General features: G+C 41.9%; 1 protein-coding gene across 8 annotated transcripts in view; it reads left to right on the forward strand.

Moving 5' to 3' along the window:
• The window catches only part of TANC2 (tetratricopeptide repeat, ankyrin repeat and coiled-coil containing 2), a 774,525-nt gene that overhangs the window by 481,440 nt on the left and 271,532 nt on the right, over positions 1–21,553 (forward strand). For all 8 annotated transcript variants that reach the window (XR_003092631.1, XR_003092633.1, XR_003092632.1 and 5 more), the window contains one exon: positions 19,290–19,438. Coding sequence is in view for 5 of the 8 variants with exons in the window: in XM_025196865.1 (XP_025052650.1) it covers positions 19,290–19,438 (149 nt within the window). In the remaining 3 variants the exon portion in view is untranslated. The remainder of the gene's footprint in view (positions 1–19,289; positions 19,439–21,553) is intronic.

Genomic DNA, 21,553 nt, shown 5'->3' on the forward strand with positions numbered 1-21,553 from the left:
TAAATACCCCAGCTTCTAGCCCATCCAGTTGCACCCCCTTTTCCCCCTGTGACCCACTTTAGCCCATTAATCCAGGCATGAACTGTAGGATTTTCGTTATGTTGGTAACATGCACCTTTGCTTATCTGATCCAGCCAAAATCATCAATTACCTCACTCAGTGCCTGTGTGAGATCAAAGCATAGATGTGAGCCTGTTGTCTGAAATTTGCTTCTGCAGAGATTGAGGTGATACCCTCTGGGTGCTTCTCCCAGTATTTTAGAATATCTGCCTCTTTACTAGTGGGTGTGGGTACGTAATCTCTTGGGTAGGACTGCAGTCTAGGAGTAGGTTCAATTCCCAGCAGCTTCTAGAAAATTGAGTAGCAGCAAAAGGTAGCTCACTGGTGGTTTTTTGTTTACCTGCAGCCAAACTAGTGATTGTTCCTTTGAGATGCAAACTTGGCAATTGTCTTCTCTTTGTTTTCTCATTAGATTATGGCAGTGTGTTCTGCATGTTGCTACACTGTAAATACATTTGGAAATGGAAGTAGCTGCAAAATATAGCATCCTTTGCGTCCTACTCCAGGTGCAATTTACTCTCAAGTAAGCTATTGGAGAGTGAACTCTGAAAAACGCATGTCTACACATGCAGGGATGCAGGGGCAGATTTGCTGCTCTGAGCAGCAGACTGCTTCTGCTCCCTGTGGCCCTGCAACTGGCCTCTGCAGCAGCCAGGGAGAGCTCTAGGCTCCATCAGAAACAGCTGTCTCCTGGCTCTGAGATCCTGGTGTCAAAAAAAACTGCTGTGCTGCAAATTAGCAGTACAGCAAATGCGTGCATGCACAGTGTGTGTGATTTGCAGCAGTGCTGACGGGTTTGCACAAACCAGATGAGCACACATGCAGTTTGGGGCTCTGCAAACTGCACGTCCTGCACATGCATGCGTTTGCCGCACGTGCGCTCATCTGGTTTGCACAAACCCACCTGCGGCAACCACTGCACCACACATACATGAGTCCACATGTGGCAAATGCATGCATGTGCAGTGCATGCAGTTTGCAGTGCTGCAGACACATTTGTGGAGCAACAAACTGCATGTGCATGCTTATCTGGATGTACCCATAAATCAGTCCACAAAAAAAATCATGAGGTGAGCTTAAAATGAGAAGGCATTTTTCTTAAAAACCATGGTGTTTTGCGGTCTGTGGTTTCTTTTGCTCAGTGTTGTTCAGATTTGGGTCACTTTCCAAGCTTGTCTACATGACCATGTGGGCTAAGTGTTCTTTAATGAAAGCACAGATTCTCATATAATCACTTGACACCAGGCATTGCAATGTCCCAGATATTGTGAATCTCAAATTTCTTGAGTTGCCAGCACTGATATTTTGCTTCTGGGGCAGGCTCTCTGGGACTTCCAGAATCAGAGAGCAAGAGAAAGCAAAATAATAGTTTTGCCAACCTGTAAAACAATTATATTAGAAGCACATTCCCCTTCAGTTGTAGTTGTGCAACCCTACATACACTTTGTTCAGTTTGTAGAAGTTCAACTTTGGGGTAGAATATGGCATTTGTACCAAACTAAGTAGCTGGTAATGCTTTGCTCTGTTTTCCAGTGGGCCCTGACAGATGTGACAGTTTGTTGCACAGTCAGCCACAGAAAGCACGCTACAACTATGCACTGACAGAAATGTACAGCTACAGAGTGCTTTAAAAATGCCTGATCGCATGACAGTCTGAACTCTTGGGGGACTCAAATCCATCAGCCCCACCCTCTAGTTCTGGATGGGCACCCCCCAGACAAGCTCTCTCCACTCCCTTGCCCCCCTCCCATTCCAAAGAGAGCACCAGGGCGGGGGGGGGAGCACCAGGGCTTGGAGGAGGGAGGAGCTAAGGGAGAACAGCTGCAAAGACACAGACGGTCTAAACTGCAGCTCATCTCCCAACCCCTGGGACCCAACAGTGAATATCTGTTGGGTCCCAGGGATAGCTGTACCACGTGGCGCATCCTGCAAAGCACCATGAGTTACAGCGGGGAGCTGCATTTCTGTCTGTGCCATGTGACCCTCACTCTGAGATGCTCACTTTTGAGACTAGATTCACTTTTGTGCTAGAAAATTAGAAATGGTGGGTTGCTGTTTTCTAAAATTACTCTATTCTGCTTCTGAATTCAGTCCATGGATTCAGCAAAGCTAAGACTTCAGTACTTCAGTTTATTCCTTTCAAGATGCTTCTGACCTGGCTGATAAAACACCAGATACTTTAAACATGAGCAGTGTTCTAATCCACAAAAGCTACCTGCTTTGCCACTGTGTAAAAGCTGTTTTTTTATTTCTCTTATGTAATGTTGCCCAATCTATATAGAGAACTGCTACCTATCTCTACTGGAAATTAAGAACAAAAGCCAGAACCTATTAATGTGCCGTTCCTGTTCATCAGTCTAACAAAAAATGGATAAAGGTTCTAGTATAACTTTTTGAATGATTTGGTAACAGTGGAAGGCTCAGCACAAAAGAATCCCAAAGTCTTGTTTTCAAGTACACTGGTTCTTACAGTGCTCAAGCAGGGATGTTAGTTTTCACTTTTCTTGGTTTTTGGGTTTTTTTTAATCCATACTGGTTTGCACAATTTCCCTCTCTTTCTGACTCAACCCTCCCCTTTAAGAGACTGATCCTGCCTTTTGCTGAGGAACCTCAGTGACTCGATGCTATTTAGAGTCTCGGCAAGACACAGCATCATACATTTAGTTTCCTCCCTACACCTATAGTGAAGTCCTGGGGCTAGTGGCAAACACAGAGTAGTTCTGACCTCACATCCAATGGCTACAAAGTTGACACCAAATCTGAGTTATTTTTATTTTTTAAATTAAAGGCACCATATTCAATATACATAAAAAATATTTATGTCATCTGGTCTCTGTTCTCCCATTTGTAAAATAAAAAATATTGCACAGGGTTTCTGTGCACAGGGTTTCTGTGCAAAAATATTTATGTCATCTGTAGTTAATCTCTGGAATTGATTTGTACAGAGAGGAAAACAATTCAAAAAAATCTCAAAAGAGATTAATTTTATCTGAATAATAATAGCAACTGCAACAATGCATGCAAGGACAATGTTACCAGAAGACTCAATTGTCCTTTGTCAGAGCAGAACTGATCACTCTCTGGATTAAAAAAGAAAAGTCATTGTAGATCTTAAAAAGTATTGAAGAATAGATTGTATGGATGGATCATGCTCCTTTTATTTGAAACACCTAGAATGTCAAAGAAAGGAGTTCCAAATTAGATGAAACTTATGTCATGAGAAGTTGTAAGCTCTTTTGGTGTTACTGTAATGGAGCCCCTACCGCATTACTGAAGAGGGGCAAACCAGAGAGCAGCCAGCTGGCTTCAGGGTCCTGGAGGAACTGTTAGGAATGGAGAGGCCTTTAAGAAATATGGCTGCTTACCCCAGGTACAGAAAACACAATCAGAGCTGTGATTGACAGGGCTGTTGGAGAAGTGGTGGGTCAGGCTCCCTGTGAATCAATACCAAGTGACACTAGAGAGGCATGGGCATGGCTATAGGGGATGACAGAGACCACAATTCTCACCCTTAAGGCAGTTAGGGCAGTGGGGCTAGAGCCCCAGAAATGGAGAGACTGTGAGGTCAGGATAGGAAGAGCACACCGAACGCATGGACCTCTGAGGGAAGTCTCCCCATTTTGCTATAATACCAGGGCATAGCAGGCGAGACAGCAGAGTGGGACCTTGAGAGGCCAGAGTGGGTGAGTAGGACAGAATCAAGGCAGCAACTAGGGGATGATATGGCTGCCCTCAGGGCCTGTCCTGCTAGAGTTACTCAAACCCAGTCATTTGAGGTTATCTTCAGTTTATGACTAATTATAGAGAAAACAATACGTTCTCTTTCTATATAAATTAAGAACATGTTAGATACTTACCTGAGGGAGTGATGTACAGAGAAGCTAAGTGGCTTGCCCAGATTCTTGCAAGAAGTGTTTAACAAAGCAGAGAACATGTCCATTTCTGGTTCTTCTGGTTGACCTGTAACTGTTATTCATCTTCATGAAACTTGTTTATATAATTTATATAAATTATATAATATAATAATTATATTTTATAAAATTTTTAAATTTATATAATAATTTATATAATAATAAATATACATCATATTCTTGGACTAAATATGCTTTCATAGTATAAAAGGAACTTAGCTTAAAATTCAGTAAGTGAACACTACAGTTTAAAGATATGGTTATTACAGTATACATGTCAGTAGTGGAGTTTGGACATATTCAGCAGAAGGTCAGATTTACTTTTATCGGCAGGCACATTTTTATAGTAAATGATTAATTAACTGTACAAAAAGAGACAGGTGGCATTTTTGTCACTTTTTTTCTCAACAACCATCACTCTACAGCCATGTATTGGCTTCTACAGTGTAGAATTTTCCAGTTGTTTTCAGATAAATGCTCTCTGTTCATCAGAGAGAATTTTTTCATTATATTCCCTATAAAGTAGATAGTAGCTATTTTGTACACAAAAAAATTTAAGTCCTCTTTATTAATTATGGAGTAATGGCAGTATCACAAGCATTACATTTTTCATTTAGGTTAGAAAAATAATAAATGTAATTACTTTTAAATTAGTATTTGGATGGTTTTGAAAAAAAAAAAATCACTATTTATAATTGTGCATCCTAATTTATAAGTGGAATAGTAAGTTTCCATTCCTTCAGATATGGTTTGACAGACCACAACAACCAAAAACACTTGACAGGATTTGACAGACATCAATAACCAAAAAACTCCACAGGAAATGACAATGGCTGGAAGAGTGCATTGGTCAATCTATAACGTGCATCTCAATACCCTGCCTTCTGCTTGACTTCTTACTAACACGGCTACCTACCTCTTTCTGATCACATGCATTATTCGGTTGATCAACATTTCAGGTTAAAGCTGAATAAAAATATAATTAAGTTGTCACTGTTTAAACACAACTTGTCAGTGTCAACCACCTTAGCACATGGCAATAATAATAAATCACATTTTGGGAGTTTGATCCTATATCAATTCCCTGGTCACTTCAATTCAACAGGAATTATAACTAAAAACCTAGTAAAAAAAACAGATCCTGCCACTTGGCCTAAAGGAGAATTGCTAATTATTGTGAGAGAATAACAGTTTATGTAATTCCAATGGCCTCCAGCTCACCTGTGTCAGCAGATCAGGTAAATATGCATAGCTCAAATCCCATAAAATCCATGGGACAACTTCTTATATAATGTTATGTGTACTTTAATATTTTCTGCTAAAACAAGGTGACTGGTACCTAGACAGGCCTAGGATTCTGTTCAGAGCAATGGCTGTCATACAACGAATGCCATGAATGCACATGGAAATTTTACAAAGTTATCTTTAATATTATACCTGTATATCTCTCATTTTACATTTAGGAAATTTAGCAAATGCAGTAGAACCTGGATCTCTTGTATTTGGGTGATTTTGCAACCCACTTAACCTGCAGTGGGTTGCTGAGTTAAGGACGATCTGCTCAGCTATTTGCTGCAGCTTTTACTTCAAGGAGCACTGCTTCCCCAATCAGCTGGAGTGCTTCAGCTATCTTGCACAGCTGTTTTTTGTGGCTATATATGCTGCCTCCCCTGCAAACACTGCAAACCCTCATTTTTGCAGGGAGAGAGGAAGAACCTAATCTTGTGGAATATGCCTTTTCTAGTGTACCTTGGTAAATGTAAATGCTATAGTGTTATAAAAAAATTAGTTGTAATGGCCTGTACAGTACACATTAATCAATATATTTACAAACCCTACCCTGAATATTCATTTGGAGAGTTTTAAATGGAACATACAAAAGAAAACCTTAAAATATTTGCATCATTAGAAGAATTTTAGAAAGGTTTTGGTGCTAAATATGAAAGTAGTGGTGTATTCCTGTACTGTAATCTAGTTTTCAGGGAAGTTATATGAGGGTTTTTGTACCAGATGGAGTGTACTTTTGCAATGTGTATCCTATGCAAAAGGATATGTTTATACCAAACACTCCAACAGCTCATTAGATACATGGGCAAGTCCTCAGGACATAGTGCCAGAGAGATTCTTGGTCAAGCTGCTACACATAGGGCACGTCTACACAAGATGTGTTAATGTGCATTATGGGTGTGTGTCTACATGTGCACACCCTTAATACACATTAACTTGGGCTAAGCACGCCTACATTTGATACCTACAAATGCAGGTATCAAATGTAGGTGCAGTTAGTTAATGTACATTAATGACTGTGTAGACATGACGCGACACTTACATTAATGCCTGGTCTGCCCTGCCACAGGTGCTGGCAGCTGGTTCTGGCTTCAGCATGGCTGCCAAGTGCTGTGGCCAGAGGCTGGAGCTCCCCCTGCTGGCTACAGGGGCATATGGCAGGGCTGCAGAGACTTTGAGCTAACTTTAGTGCCAAGTCCAGGGATTTGAGACTAACTTTAGTGCCAAGTCCAGGGATTTGAGACTAACTTTAGTGCCAAGTCGCTGCATGTGTAGACACCTGCCAAAAATTGCTTAATGAGCATTAACTTAATGCACATTAAATTTAGTTTCACTTAAATGCAAGTGTAGATGCGCCTATAGTTACCTGTTGATAAACAGCTATAACTGAGCTGATCCCTAGGGTTCTATCATGTCTTACTTCAGGATCAGCTCAGGATTTGAGCAGGGTACAAAAGTGATTTAAATCACCTTACTCCCTACCTTTCCCAAACTGTTTAGCCCTGTGCTCTCATACTAAGGACATTACCCAGAATGCTCATGGAGGAAGGAAGGCTCTGTGACTTCCACAAGGTCCCTCTTCATTCTGCTTTCCTGCCAATGGGACAAGAATATACCTGTAGAATGCATCACCAGGGCTGGGGTAGTAGAACACCCCTGGAGTGCAATACAATTAGGCCATCTAATTAAGGACAGATTACATCTTGTGGCAGATTTTGGAAATTGGTTTTATTGCACTTTTTGGTAAACTGTGGCACCAAGAAACAAACAAAAAAGCCCTCTATAAACATCCGTTGTTAAAATACATGTAGTGACCTATAAGAACTGATTAATGATATTCAGAGACCAGTGTCTATGACAAATTGGTGCGAGTGAGAAAGTAAGTGGATAAGAACATGTCTTTGTGTCTTTATCTCAGTAAAAACATGACCTTTCTAGTGTGGTCCCTTTTAAAATGGTGGCATAATTCATCACACTGTTTTAATCCCTTGAGATGGAAATTTTCTTCCTACTCTTCCTTCTGCCCTGACATATAAAGTGAAATTACACAATTTTGGGGTTCTTCCTGTACGGTGTCTAGGCACCATGGAATGACTTAAGCAGTATATTTTTTTACTTCTTTTTTTTTTTTTTTGGCTCTAGCAGTTTGAGCAAGATTCTCACTATTACTTTCAATGTTTATATGGAAATGTGTGAGTTGATATGAGATACTACAAAAGCTTCAACCTGTGGTCTTATGCATATGGCCCAGTTGGGTTCAGTGGGCTTACATGCATATTGCAGAGCAAAGAATTTCATACTTTTTATTGATATATTGATTATTAATTACCTGATTTCACTATGATATTTCTTTTTGAGCTGGTACAGTTCATTAAACCAATACAGGGTTAGAATACTTTGAAGTATCTCAAGCTAGTTTTCCCCTCAGATATGTAGTCTAATATCCCATTGAGGTCAAGGAAATTTAATTCACTGAATTCTGTTAAAAATTGTCCAGACTATTTACTAGATAGCATACATGTTGATGGAGAAAAAAAGCAGTTATGCCCTTTCACTGAACTCAGTGAGAGGCTATTTTATCTGTCATCTTTGAAAGGAAAGTTACAGCTTTTTTTATAATACCTTGGCACAGATTGCTAGGAGCTGTCTCGTCTCTTCCCTGACATCTAATTAATTAATCCCGCAAACATTTTATAAAAGTCCTGAAATCAAAATAGTCCACTGCAAAACTACCTTACTTGAGTTCTTTTGCATCCTGAAAGCTATATTCTAATAAAATAACAATTGGTCATGCTAAGCTATGTGAATTGCTTGAATTATACTACTTCATATTTTGTCATGTCAGAAGAGCCTTCCAGTTGAGTTTCATTGTGATAATCACTGTAGAAACATTTGTTATCCCTCATATAATGAGAATATATACAGTACTTCACAGTGTTGTGATGTAGGATAAGCGGATAAGTTTGTTTGATAGTTAAATGACAGCTTTCTAGACTTCTCATTAGGTAGGACAGAACAGAAAAGGCTGGGGGCTAGTCTTGCTCAAATAAGCAAGCTGGTGTGTCTGTTGAGGAAACAGTCACTATTGCTGGGACAAGTGAAACCAACTGTTCTGCCCTAAAATCTACAAACAGTCTTTAAGGCAGTGGTTCTCAAGCAGGTGCTGCTGCCACGGTGGCAGCCAGGTAAAGCTGCCCTGCGCACACTTCTCCTGGTTTAAGGCTGTCTGATCAGCCTAAAGCAGGCAGAAGCTGGCTATATCCCTTCCCAGACTGATCCTTTCCACTCTCATCCTGGAAATCGGGGTGTGCAAGACAGTCCCACTTTTGTGCTCCTGTTTCTGGGAGGAGTTGGGGAGGAGAGGGGGGCACTGAACCAGGAAGAGCTACACAGCACCAGGCACCTCCTGCCTGCTTTAGGCTGACCAGACAACCCTAGGGACCAGAAACCCTAGGGTTTCTGTGAAGAAAGGGCACTCGTATACTACAGCCCTTCCCAGGCTGAGCATGCAGCAGGCATGGGACGGTTTTATCTGGAGGCAGCGACAACTGGCTGAGAAACACTGAGGTAAACTGAGGCAGCACCAACTGTGGTTTTCAACCATGGATGCCACCACATTCAAAGAAGTGGTGGAGGGGTTCCTTGACTCTGAAAAGTTTGAGAGCCACTGCTCGAAAGGAGCTACTGTAGCTTACTCACTGACTAATCCTAATAATGCATTTCAACCTAATTCAGGTAGCCCAAAATTCAGCAGCCTGCTTGCATAAACACATCATACCTATATTCAGGGAATTGCACTGGCTTCTCCTTTGCTTTCATGGGCAATTCAAAGCACTAGTTTTCATCTATAGAAAGCTTTATGGTTTGGGTGCCAGATACTGTACAAACTGCTTGCCTCCCCATGTACCATTTCAGCAAGTGAAATAAATCGATGCAGTCATGCAGACTGCCTTATGTTTGAACATTTTGACCCAAATTCAGTTACTACAGCATACCTCTAGTTGCTTGGATATATGATGGGAAGTGCTTTGGGGGCTTTTAAGTAGACCCGTCAAACTTTAGCAGCTGCCATACCTCTAATTCCTCACTGTACTCTGGAACATATAGGCACCTACACAGGTGCACACATGTGTGTGCTTTCACAGAAAGACCTGGGTTCATGCTCTTTGTGTAAAATGGTCTCATACTGCTGAATCACACTAATTCATTAATTATGAACTAAGTTTTCATTTGGATATCCGACAGAACTTTCAAGGCTCTTTACATTTACAGACATTAACGCTATAAATTTACATATATGTTTTTCTCTCTCTCAGTTCATCCATTCCAAGCCTGATTTTCAGCAGTGGTGAACACTAACTGACTCAGGAATGCTCAGCAGTTCAGAAAATGAGGCCCTCTTTCTAAATCTGTCTCTAACTTAAATCTACCCTAAACACAACACGGGTGAATAAGCTTTTTGTTTGGCAGTAAAACAGTCCCACAGAGAAAGGCAAATCCTATAACCAGTTTAAGGCATCTGCTTTCATAATTTTCATAAAAGAAGCTGCCACTTGAAACAACTAAAAAAGCTTGTCTTCAGAAGTTTATAGTTGTTTATTCACAGATTCATAAATTGTAAGGCTGGAAGGGACCTCAGAAGATCATTGGGTCCAGCCCCTTGCACCAAACAGGAAAGGCAACTGGAATCAGGTGATCCCAGCAAGGTGACTGTCCAGTTTCCTCTTGAAGATTTCCAGGGTAGGCGATTGCACCACCTCTGGGGGGGAGCTTATTCCACAGTCTGGACACCCTAGTTGTGAAGTAGCTTTTCCTAATGTTGAGCCTGAAACCGTCTTCCAGGAGTTTGTGACCATTACTCCTAGTTTTCCCCAAGGGTGCCCTGGTGAACAGTTGTTCACTGAGCCCTTGATGTGTGCCTCTGATGTAGCAGTAAGCTGATACCAAGTCCCCTCTCAGCCTTCTCTTTTTCAGGCTGAAGAGTCCCAGATCCCTCAGCCTTTCCTCATATGGCTTGCCACTCAAGTCTCTGATCATACAGGTGGCCCTTCTCTGGCTTTACCACATCCTTGTTGAAGTGCAGTGCCCAGAACTGGATGCAGTACTCCAGCTGCGGTCTGACCAATGTCGAGTAAAGTGGGAGAATCAGTTATTTGGTTTTGCTGGAGATGCGTCAATTGATGCATGCCAGGGTATTGTTAGCCCTGCTGGCTCCAGCATCGCACTGCTGGCTCATGTTCATACTGTGGTCCACTATTACCCCCAGGTCCCTTTCATTTGGAGTGCTGGTCAGGTTGGGGTTTCCACACCTATAGGTATGCAAGAGATTCTTTGTCCCTAGGTGGAGCACTGTACATTTCTTGATATTGAACTTCATCTGGTTCCAGTCTGCCCAACTTGCTAGTCTGTCTGTGTCCGCCTGTATCTGCTGCCTATCTTCAAGCGTGACCAATTTGTCAGTTTGGGGGCTGCAATGCATGACATACTGCAGCTGGGAAGTACAAGGTGGGCTCCCCATGAGGTATTTATTTAATCATCCTCATAAATCAGTGTTATCTGTGTCCTACTAAAAGCTTTTGTAAACTGCAGTAATATGACTGAGAGCTTACAAACTTGCTATATGTATCCATGAAATCTATATTATGACCTTGAGCTGGTTTCTGTAGGAGCAGCAGGCTAATCTAATTATCAAACTTTTATATAGGTTACTATTTCAGCTCTCCTTATGAAGAACGACATTAAAGAAGATTCCCTCTACCTTAGCTGCAGGCTATGTTTCCCAAGACCCTTTTGAAGGATGTGATTAATCCATACTCAAGAAGAGAAAGATAAGGGATTAAATAAGATACATTTAATTAAAAGAAAAATACAGATCTAAGAAGGTTCCCTTCTGGAAGGGACTTCATAAAATTGCTACCCTTTCACACATCCACTGGCTTTTCTGGCTGGAATGAGATTTCACTCTTATTAGCACCAGAGAATCAGCATAGGCCTGGGAAATAGAGATGGGTTTCATTTTTGATTGCACATTATCAAATTAATAATTATCAACATTTTCATCACACACCCAAACTTTGCCTTTAGCTGTTCCTCAGCAAATGCTGCATTGCATCTGGGATCAAGAAGATTACTTGGGCAAATGGTAATGAAGAGAAGTAACTCTATGTGACTACTTGAAGAAGGAGGGGCCCCAGAACTGAAAAGGAGCTATTTGAAGTCAACAAACACTTTCAAGCACTCTTCAGTGAAACTGCTGAGGAAAAGGCAGGAGAGAAGACATCTGCAGGCATGAGGCAGAGGAGGCAGCAACCTAGAGAGCAGGAAATGCAAGGCCTCGAGGGCATTGCCCCAAGAAGGAAGAGAAGAGTCATAGTGGTTAGTGACCCTTGTATGGGGAGCAGAGGCACCAATTTATCTGGATTTGGAAACTTGGGAGATGTGCTGCCTGCCTCAAGTCCCAATTCAGAACATCACAGAGTCTGCCAAAGCTCAGCCATCCTTTGGATGTTGGTATCTACCTCTTCCTGCTTGTTCATGTAGGCACCAACTATACTGCCAGGAATGACACTGAGCAGACGACAGGTGACTATGAGGCTCTTGGTAGAAGGATTAAGGAGCTTGAAGCACAAGTGGTATTCTCATCAATCCTTCCTGTGGAAGGCAGGGGTCAAGGCAGAGACCATCATATCCTCAAAGTGAGCACGTGGCTGAGATGGTGGTGTTGACATGAAGGCTTTGGCTTCTTTGACAATGGACATATGTTCTTGGGAGGAGGGCTGCTATCAAGAGATTGGATCCATCCTGATGAGAACAGGGAAGAGCATCTTTGGATATTGTCTGCCCACCCTAGTAAGGAGGACTTTAAACTAGGTTCCATGAAGGAAAGTGATCAAATCCCTCCAGCAACAAAGGACATAGTCCAGAGGGGAAACGACTCAAGGAAGCAACTCAACTCTGGGAAAGTGCCAGAGAGCTACAGGATTGCAACCAGTGGCACAAAAGGGAAGTGAGGAAATCAGAATACAAGCTATGTCTGATGCAGATATACAAATTTGAGAAGTATGGGGAATAAACTAAATGAGCTGGAAGCTGCAGCCTGTGAAAAGAACTCTGATCTGGCTGGCATCACGAAGAGTTGATGGAGCAGCTGTTACGACTAGAATGTGAACATCAAGGGTTACAGAAGGACAAGGTTGGGAGAAAAGGTGGTGGTGCTTGTTCCCTGGTTCAAGAGAAAAGTCTGCAAAGCAGAATACATTTGGGTGAAAATTAAAGGTGAAAGATGCAGCACTGATATAATAGTGGGGATTTATTATAGGCCACCAAATCAGAAAGAGGAGGTGGATGAGGCACTCTTCAAGCAGGTTACAAATCTCTCCAGAAGCTATGGGATCATACTGGTGGGAGACTTCAGTTTTCTGAACATCTCTTGGAAGAACAATGCAGCCAACCATAAAATGGCAAGCCAGTTCCTAACTTGTGTGGAGCACAACTTTCTCTTCCAGCAAGTGGAGGATACAAGTAGGGGATCATCTATCTTGGATCTTGTCCTAGCCAACAGGGAAGAAATGGTGGAGCATGTGAAGGTGATGGGTAATTTGGGAGGAATTGATCCTGATACGATAGAATTCCAGATCCTGAGATAGGGAAAGCATGAGGTAAGCAAAATTAGGACAGTAGTTTTCAAAAAAATAGATGTCATCTGACTCAAGTTGTGGCATGGTGTCATGGGAGGATAGATTGAAGGATAAAGGAGGGCTTGGAGCTTCTGAAGGTCACAGTATTCAAAACCCAACAAGAAACTGTCCTGACATGATGGAAGCACAAGAAGAAGAACAAGAGACCAATGTGGCTGCACAAGGAGCTTCTAAAATGCCTCAAATACAAAATAAAAGCCTACAGGAAATGGAAGAATGGGCAGGTCACCAACAATGCATACCAGGAAATAGCAAGAACCTACAGGGACAAGATCAGGAAGGCAAAAATAAGGAATGAGCTGCATCTGGCAAAGGAGGTTAAGGACAACAAGAAGAGGTTCTATAAGTATGTTGGCCAGAAACGAAGGACCAAGGAAGCTGTGGGTCCCCTGTTAACAAGCCGGGGGGGGGGGAGGGGAGTGTCGGATCTACACAACAGCTACTTTGCCTCAGTCTCCACAAATAATTAAGCTGCAGCCAGACACCTAATAGGGTTTATATGGAGAAGGAAGTGGGGAAAGCTGAGGGATGAGATAACAAAAGAGATGGTCAGAGAGCTTTTGTTGGGTCAGAATGAATTCAGGTCAGCAAGGCTGGGTGAACTTCATCCCAAGGTCCTGAAGGAACTGGTAGAGGAGATCTTGGAAGCCTTGGCAGCAATTTGCATGAAGTCATGGGAGATGGGCCAGGTAACAGAAGAGTAGAAAAGGGCCAACATAGTGCCCGTCTTTTAAAAAAGGCAAGGAGGACCCAAAGTACTACAGACCAGTTAGCTTCACCTCAGTACCTGGGAAGTTACTGAAGCATATCCTAAGGAAGGCCATTTACAAACATCTGGAGAAGGAAAGGCTGATCACAAGCAGCCAGCATGGATTTATAAAAAACAAGTTGCGTCAAACAAACTTGATCTTCTTAGACAGAATAACTACTTGGGTAGATGAAGGGGACATAGGGGGTATAGTGTATCTGGACTTCATCGAGGCTTTTAACAAGATCCCGCATGACCTTTTCATAAACAAATTGGAGAAATGTGGGCTAGAGAAAACTACTAGAAGGTGGATAGATAACTAGCTCAGAAGCCACAAGCAAAGGGTAATTATTAATGGGTCCACATCAGAATGGCAAGAGGTTTCAAGTGGAGTCCCACTGGGGTCTGGTCCAACCTGGTGCTGTTCAATGATTATTTTTTTTTATGATTTAGATGCTGGCATAGACAGCTTCTTGAGCAAGTTTGCAGACAGCGTGAAACTGGGAAGAATTGCAAACATGTTGGAGGATGCAATCACAATTTAAAAGGATCTCAGGAGGTTGGAATGTTGGGCTAGAGCCAAGAGGATGAAGTTCAATGAGGACAAATGCAAGATGCTATACCTTGGGAGGAATAATCTAAAACACAAATACAAAATGGGTGACACCTGTCCAGATGGCAGCACTGTGGAAAAGGACTTGGGAATCTTGGTAGATCACAGACTCGATATGGATCTGAAGTGTGATGCAGCCGCACAAAAAGCAAGTGTGGTTTTGGGCTGTATAAATAGAAGCATTAGGTACAAGATACTGGAGGTGATAGTGCCTCTTTACATGGCACTGGTTAGACCTCATCTGGAGTACTGTGTGCAGTTCTGGGATCCACATTTTAAAAATAATGTGTAGTAGGGTCCAGAGACAGGCAACAAAGATGGTAAAGGGCTCGGAAAGCAAGTCATACAAGGAGAGGTTGCTCAACTTGTGGAAAAGGCATTTAAAAAGGGACATGATAATAGTCTTCAAGTACTTGAAGGGCTACTGTAAAGAAGAGGGAAAACACCCTTTCTCTCTTGCTGCAGAGAGGAGGATATGGAGGCTTGAAGTTGCAGCAGAGTACATTTAGATTAGAAAATACTTTATTGTTTAAATAGTGAGGCAGTGCACTAAACTGCCTAGGGAAGCTGTGGACTCTCCGCTGCTGGAGGTGTTCGAGGAGAGGTTGGACAGCCACTGGTCAGGGATGGTATAGGCATAACTATGCCTGCGTTCCACGATGCCTCTGGGCTTTGCTGCTGTTCTTTTTCTGCTATGTGTGTTAGGGTGTTTGTAAGTCTCCCTCAGAGATGATTTGAGATGCAACTATCAAGGGATGTAAACGGCAACAAACTCTATTCTACAAGTATGTCCGAAGAGAAAGATCAAGGAAAGTATAGTTCCTTTACTGTGAAGGCAGAGGGCAATGTAATATTGTACGATGTGGTGAAGGCTGAAGTATTTAATGCCTTTTTTACTTCAGTCTTCACGAAGAAGGTTAGTTGTCTGATGCTGAGGGCACTTGGCAGCAAGGATAGGGAAGGACATAAGCAGCCTAGAGTCCTGGAAGAACAGGTTAGGGATTACTTAGTAAAGCTGGATGTTAAATCAGCAGGGTTAGGTGGGATGCATTCTAGAGTACTGAAGAAGTTGGCTGAGTTAAATTCAGAGCCTGGCTGAGTTAAATTCACTGGCTGTCATCTTTGACAACTTGTGGAGGACAGGTGAGGGCCCAGCTGTCTGGAAAAAGGCATATACAGTCTCCATCTCTAATAAATGGAAAAGGGAGAATCCAAAGAATTACACACCAGTCAGTCTGACCTTGACACCTGCAAAGATCATGAAAAGGGTCATCAAGGAGAATTTTAGTACCTGGAGGAGAACAAGGCAATCAGGAATAGGCAACATGGATTCACCAAAAGCAAGTCATGCCTGACCAACCTAATTTCTTTTTATGACAAGGTAATGGGCCCTGTAGGTGGGACGAGAACAGCATAAGTAATATACTTTGATCCTAGCACAAATGTTGATGCTGTTTTTAATGATATTCTCATTCGTAAGCTAAGGAAATACGGACTAGAAGAAAGTACTGTAAAGTGCATACATAACTGGTTGGATCATCATGCTCAATGAGGAGTTATCAATGGCTTGATGACCTGCTGGAACTGAGGTATCAAGTAGGATTCCCCTGGGGCTTGTCCTGGTCTGGTATTATTTAACATCTTCACTAAATATTTGGAGGATGGAATTGAGTGCACACTTAGCAAATTTGCAGGTGGTACCAAGTCAGTTGGAGGTGCAGACACTCTAGGGGGTGGAGCTAGGATCCAGAATGACCTGGATAAACTGAAGAAATGGTCTGAAAGTAATCAAATTAAATTCAATAAGGACAACGGCAAAGTCCTGCACTCGGGATGGAACAGTCACATGCACAAATACAGGCTGGGGCATGACTTTCTTCTTCAGTTCTACAGAGAAGGACCTGGTGGTTAGAGTGAACCATAAGGTTGCATGTAAGCCAGCAGCGTGCAGTTGTTTTAATAAAGAAAGAAAGAAAAAAGCCAATAGCATACAGGGCTATATTATTAGGAATGTCACTTGTAAGTCAAGAGAAATGATCCTTCCCCTCTGTTCAGCACTGAGGCCTCACCTGGGGTACTGTGTCCAGTTTTGGTCCCCAACTCATCAAGGAAGATTAGACAAATTAGAAAAGGCCTAGCAGAGAGCAACACAAATGATTTAGAAGTCTGGGAAACATACCTTTTGAGTAATGACTGAAAGAACTGGGATTATTTAACTGAGAAGATAAATTTGATAAGTTTCCAAATACCTGAAGAGTAGTTATATAGAGATTGCTGATAGACCATTCTGTGTGGTCATAAGAGACAAGGACAATGGTCTTAAATTGCAACAAAGGAAATTTAATTTAAATCTTAGGCTTTCTCAGTATGAGGGTGAGAGTGTGGTTAAGCACTGGCACAGATTACTTAGGCTGTGGAATTTTCACCCTTGGTCTAGGTTGGTTTAGACAGGCATGATCCTACTTTGAGCAGGCAGTTGGTTTAGATCAGGGGTGTCAGACCTATAACCTGTGGGCTGAATCTGGCTTGCAGAGGTACACTATCCAACCTACTAGACTACCAGTGGGGTACCAGAAGTTGGGGGTATGTGGTGGTGGCGGCAGAGCATGCAGAGACAGCAGAGTATGCGGCAGTGGAGGCAGAAGAGCACATGGTGGCAGCAAGTAGTAGTGGTGATGGCAGCAGCAGTGGAATATCTTGCTGGGGCTCCCCTGCCACACCCCCATGCTGGAGTTGGCACTGGAGCTGAAGCCGTCATCGCTGCCCAGAATGCACAGTGGTGACAACTCCAGCTCTGGCAAGGGGCATGTTGCAGAGCCTAGAGCCACTGCCACATGATCTGCTGCCTCCACCACTGCCATGACTGCCACATGATCTGCTGCTACAGCCACCACTACCACTATATGCTCCTCTCTCACCATGTGCTCCACTGCTTTCACTGCCCCATCTTCTGCTGCCTCCACCACCATGGCATGCTCCACTGCTGCCACCACGGCTTCCTTGTGCTCTGCACTGAACCTGGCAGTCAAGGAGCCACATGGTCCAGATCTGGCCCAGGACACAAGGTGAATTGGACAACCCTGGTCCAGCTGATCTCCTGGGGTCCCTTCAAACCCCACTATTTTTTATGCTTCTATGCTTTTCTGATTGTTGGGCTAGGTCAGTGATTCTCATCAATTTTTAGGCACAAGGCATCCCCTGTTAGACTTGTGGCCACCCTGGAAAATGCCAGGTCCTAGTTTTCACTAATTTTTTTGACAATGAAAAAATAATAGAGCAATTGTCCTGTTGCAAAGCACTCAGAAATCACACAACAGTTCTGGGTGTTTTATAAACTGTGGGTTCCTATTTGAAATCTTCTGTTTATCTTGTGAATCATGTTTCCTCCTCTTAACAGTGCTAACATTGCATAGTATCTCACAATACTCTTGACAGGATCTCAAGGTACCCCAAGGTGCCAAGGCACCGTAATTGAGAATTACTGTGCTACATAGACCACGTTGCCTCTAGTGTCTCTGACCAGAAGCATGTAGCTTACTATATCAAAATGCTAGTAAGGGTCTGAATGAGACTCACAAAGAACTTGATCTGAACTTCTAGCCAAACATATCCTGAATAATGGGAAGTCTTTACATCATATATATAAAAATCCACACATCCTTAGGTACAACAAATTGTGATAGAGGGAGAGTTTCAGTTTTCCATCTACATTTTAGGTTTTTTGTCAGTTTGAGAGGCCTTTAGCGACATTTTTTTTTATCCCGTGAAATTCTTTCAAATGTTTTAGGGAAGTGAAAAAAGTAAGACTCTTCTGGAAAATATACAGGAACTGAGACAAATGTATCATACTTCAACCCTATTTTTGTCCATTTTACCCAGTATTTTTTGTGTCACTTATACAACAGGCTCCTTCAAAATCGTTATAGCTTATTGTGCAAATATGTAGGGAGAGATATTGAAATGTTTTTTACCTAGCACAGTGTCTGAGCACATTCTGAGACATTATTTCACATGTAAATTCATAATTGGGCAGTTTGAAAAAACAAAAAGTAAGTATTTAGCTTGATAGACCATAATAGCATCCTAAGAGCTGTAATGTTTCTTGTGCAGTTTTTCCAGGTGTGATAACAATCCTTCTCAATTTATTTTTTTGTGAAATGGCTGCACAAAAGAAATTGCATCTTGCAGCAGATAAAAATCTTTGCTTTTAAAGTGTTTTGAGAGGGTGAAAGATTTTTGCCTGCTAATTTACAAAATGCTGTATAAAGGGGACCCAAGGCTATAAGGGGTAGACTATAATGGGAAAGCTTGATTTTGAATGGATGTGAGTTGGAATGATTTTTCCTGCTCCCAGGACAGGGCTGAAAATGGGACTGTTATCTCATTCCACCTTCCCTGATGAACAATAGGTTATTCTTTAAACAAGTTCCTTAATTTTATGCAGTAATTAACGTCAGGTGGTTAGAAGCTTAGAAGCATGGGCTTATTGATATTTCTGTTACTTAGTGAGTAGTTAGCAGGAGATCAAAACAGTACATTTATGGTCATTTAAAGTGGTGTGGGCGTGATGTGTATGTATATAACAAAGAGCAGGAGAGGCAAGGAGGAGCATGGTTTCTGGATTGCTGTTTCAGTAGGGTCCTGTTTCTTAGCTAAGCCTACAGTGGTTTTCCATTAACCTCAGGGAGAAAACTGACTAAATTGTCTTTTAATATGAGATATTAAGAATTCCTTCTAATAAGGAGTTAGAGGATAAAGAATAGAACTGACAGGCAAGTAGGCTGAAAATCTAAATCAATCAATGACCAGCAGGTAGTATTGAGTAAGACACAGAAGAAATGCATGACCCAAAAACTGATCTACTGAAATAGCAGTGTGAAAAGTTATCTGTATTTTGCTGCTGTTCACCCACTGTTTGCATAGACAAGCTTGATCAATTTCCATCATAATTTGCCTTTTTTCTTTCTGTGTAGGTGAAACAGAACAGGAGCTGGGACCCCCTCCATCCGTAGATGAGGCAGCAAATACACTCATGACTCGCCTGGGCTTCCTCCTTGGAGAGAAAGTCACAGAAGTACAGCCAGGGCCCCAGTACAGCATGGAGGTGCAAGATGAGAATCAGGTATGAGATCTCCTGCATCTTCTGGGATCTGGAGAAGCCATTTTTGGGGGTCTGATTATATGATGCACTACAAAATCTTTGTTATGGTGTCTTATTATTTTTTAACTATTATTAATAAGTTGAGGATGAAGCAATGATGGATTAATTGTCATAAGAAGAGAAAGGTAATATTGTCCCTGTGTTAACTTGTGCATTATCCTCGCACTGTAGCACTATGTATTTCAGGGATTACTTGATATACTATGTAACATTTCCTGTCATTTTCCTGTTTGAACAACAAATTTCCTAAGGGACAGCAGCTTCTTTCACCAGATTGGTTAAAAGTGATCAAATAATGTGTATTTCCAGAGCAATTTAAGGAGCAGCCTTTAAAGCACTTGAATTGTATTGCATGAGCCTCACTAATCTCAGGTAGGTAGGTAGGTATAGGTACCCTCGTTTTATAGATTTTTACCTGATTTGCTCATGTTTAGATAGTGAGGTGATTCAAGTCTGAAAACAGACAGAGAAACCAAATCATGATGGCTTTATTCTGGTCATGCTCTTATTAAATCCAAGTCATACTTTTTAGCTATCTGGGGAGCAGAGCAGCATCTGGACACCCACTGGGAGTTAAATTCACTAGGAGTTTTGTCCAAGTAAGGACTTGAGAACACAATTCCAAAGTCCTCTCTCCTAGCTCCTCTCTAAACAAGAGGCTTACTCCCTGCATCGCAGAAAGGATTAAATCAATACAAGCTGAGGTCACTTGGTGTAGTGGGGTGAGAATGAAAACCAAATGTAGAGAACCTCTTTAGTAAGAAAGGTCCATTGGTTAGTGCCCTACCTTGGGACTCATCACACCCAGCTTAATTCCATATTCTGCCACAGGTTTCTGTCCAGACTCTACTCCCTCTATTAAGCATGTAAGTTGACCTAGGTATCTATGTGTGATTTTGTTTCATCCTGTTTTAAGTCTCTGAAAAACATTTAATGCAAAAGGTGGCTTGGTCCTCCTCCCACTGCTCACCACTTTTGTGGTCACTCAATCTTAAGGGCCTAATGATGACATCATAGCAAAAGTAACTGTATTAATGGATTCTCAGGGGTTTGAATAGGGTGGAATAGAATCACACTTCAGCATCTAAATCCACTTAAATGCCCAACAGGTGGAATAGAATCTGGGCCTCAAGGGCCAAGGTGTTACTTAGATTCCTAATAGATGGAGTAAAACCTGGCTTATAGTGTCTGCCTCAAGTCCCCACTTATAAAATAATGCTTCACTGCTGCACCAGGGAGTTAGTAAAATAAATATCGTATAGACTCACTTGCTCAGAAAGAGTTACGAGGGCAACATTACTACCAGAGCCAAAAATGTTGTAAACATGTATTTTCCTTACTTACTGACTGAAAGGCTTATAGGCTGGCATGTCAATGACTTGTCTTTGAGCTAAAATGAAGAGTCTCTGATAGGTTTAACTTAATAATGAAGTAGCAAATGCAAGTGCCCCTCTGAGGTGGAATGGCCAATTTTTTTATTATTCTGCTTCATCAAGAAAGACCCCCTTTTCCCTCTTGTGTCTCACTACAGGTGAAGTTTTCACCAGCTTTTTTAGTCCTTTTTGTTTTCACTGCCACCGTACAAGAATTGGGTTAAATTATAATATCATTTTAACTATGGAAGTCACTACTGTATTTTAACCTTTCCTGAATATGTTAAGGTATAAAAAGGAGTTCCTGGCAGCCGCATGAGAAATGCTGGTGACAGAGCAGACATGGAGGGAGGAACAGGTAGATGAAATGTGGATCAGTTGGAATAGGTTGATAGGGGTGTTTGCAGCCAGACTTCTGGATGTCCGAAGGAAAGAATGACAGATATAGATTGGCTGTTCCACAGGGCAGGGAAGTTTTTTTTCTATCCACAGGAGGTGAAGAGGTGAGCTTGCTGTAGCAGTAGTATGGTATGGTATGGTATGGTATGGTAGGAGCTGTTGAGAGGATTTGGCTCAGTTTTGCCAAAGAGTACTCTCTATCAGTGTTTTTCAGCAGTCCTGTGGTACATGTGGGCTAAATAGCTAATGTGCTTTACTACTTAGAGCAAAGGAAATTTATTTTTGTAAAATGTTTATTCTTTAG

This window comes from Alligator sinensis, unplaced genomic scaffold, assembly GCF_000455745.1.
Source record: "Alligator sinensis unplaced genomic scaffold, ASM45574v1 scaffold444_1, whole genome shotgun sequence".
NCBI lineage: Eukaryota > Metazoa > Chordata > Crocodylia > Alligatoridae > Alligator > Alligator sinensis.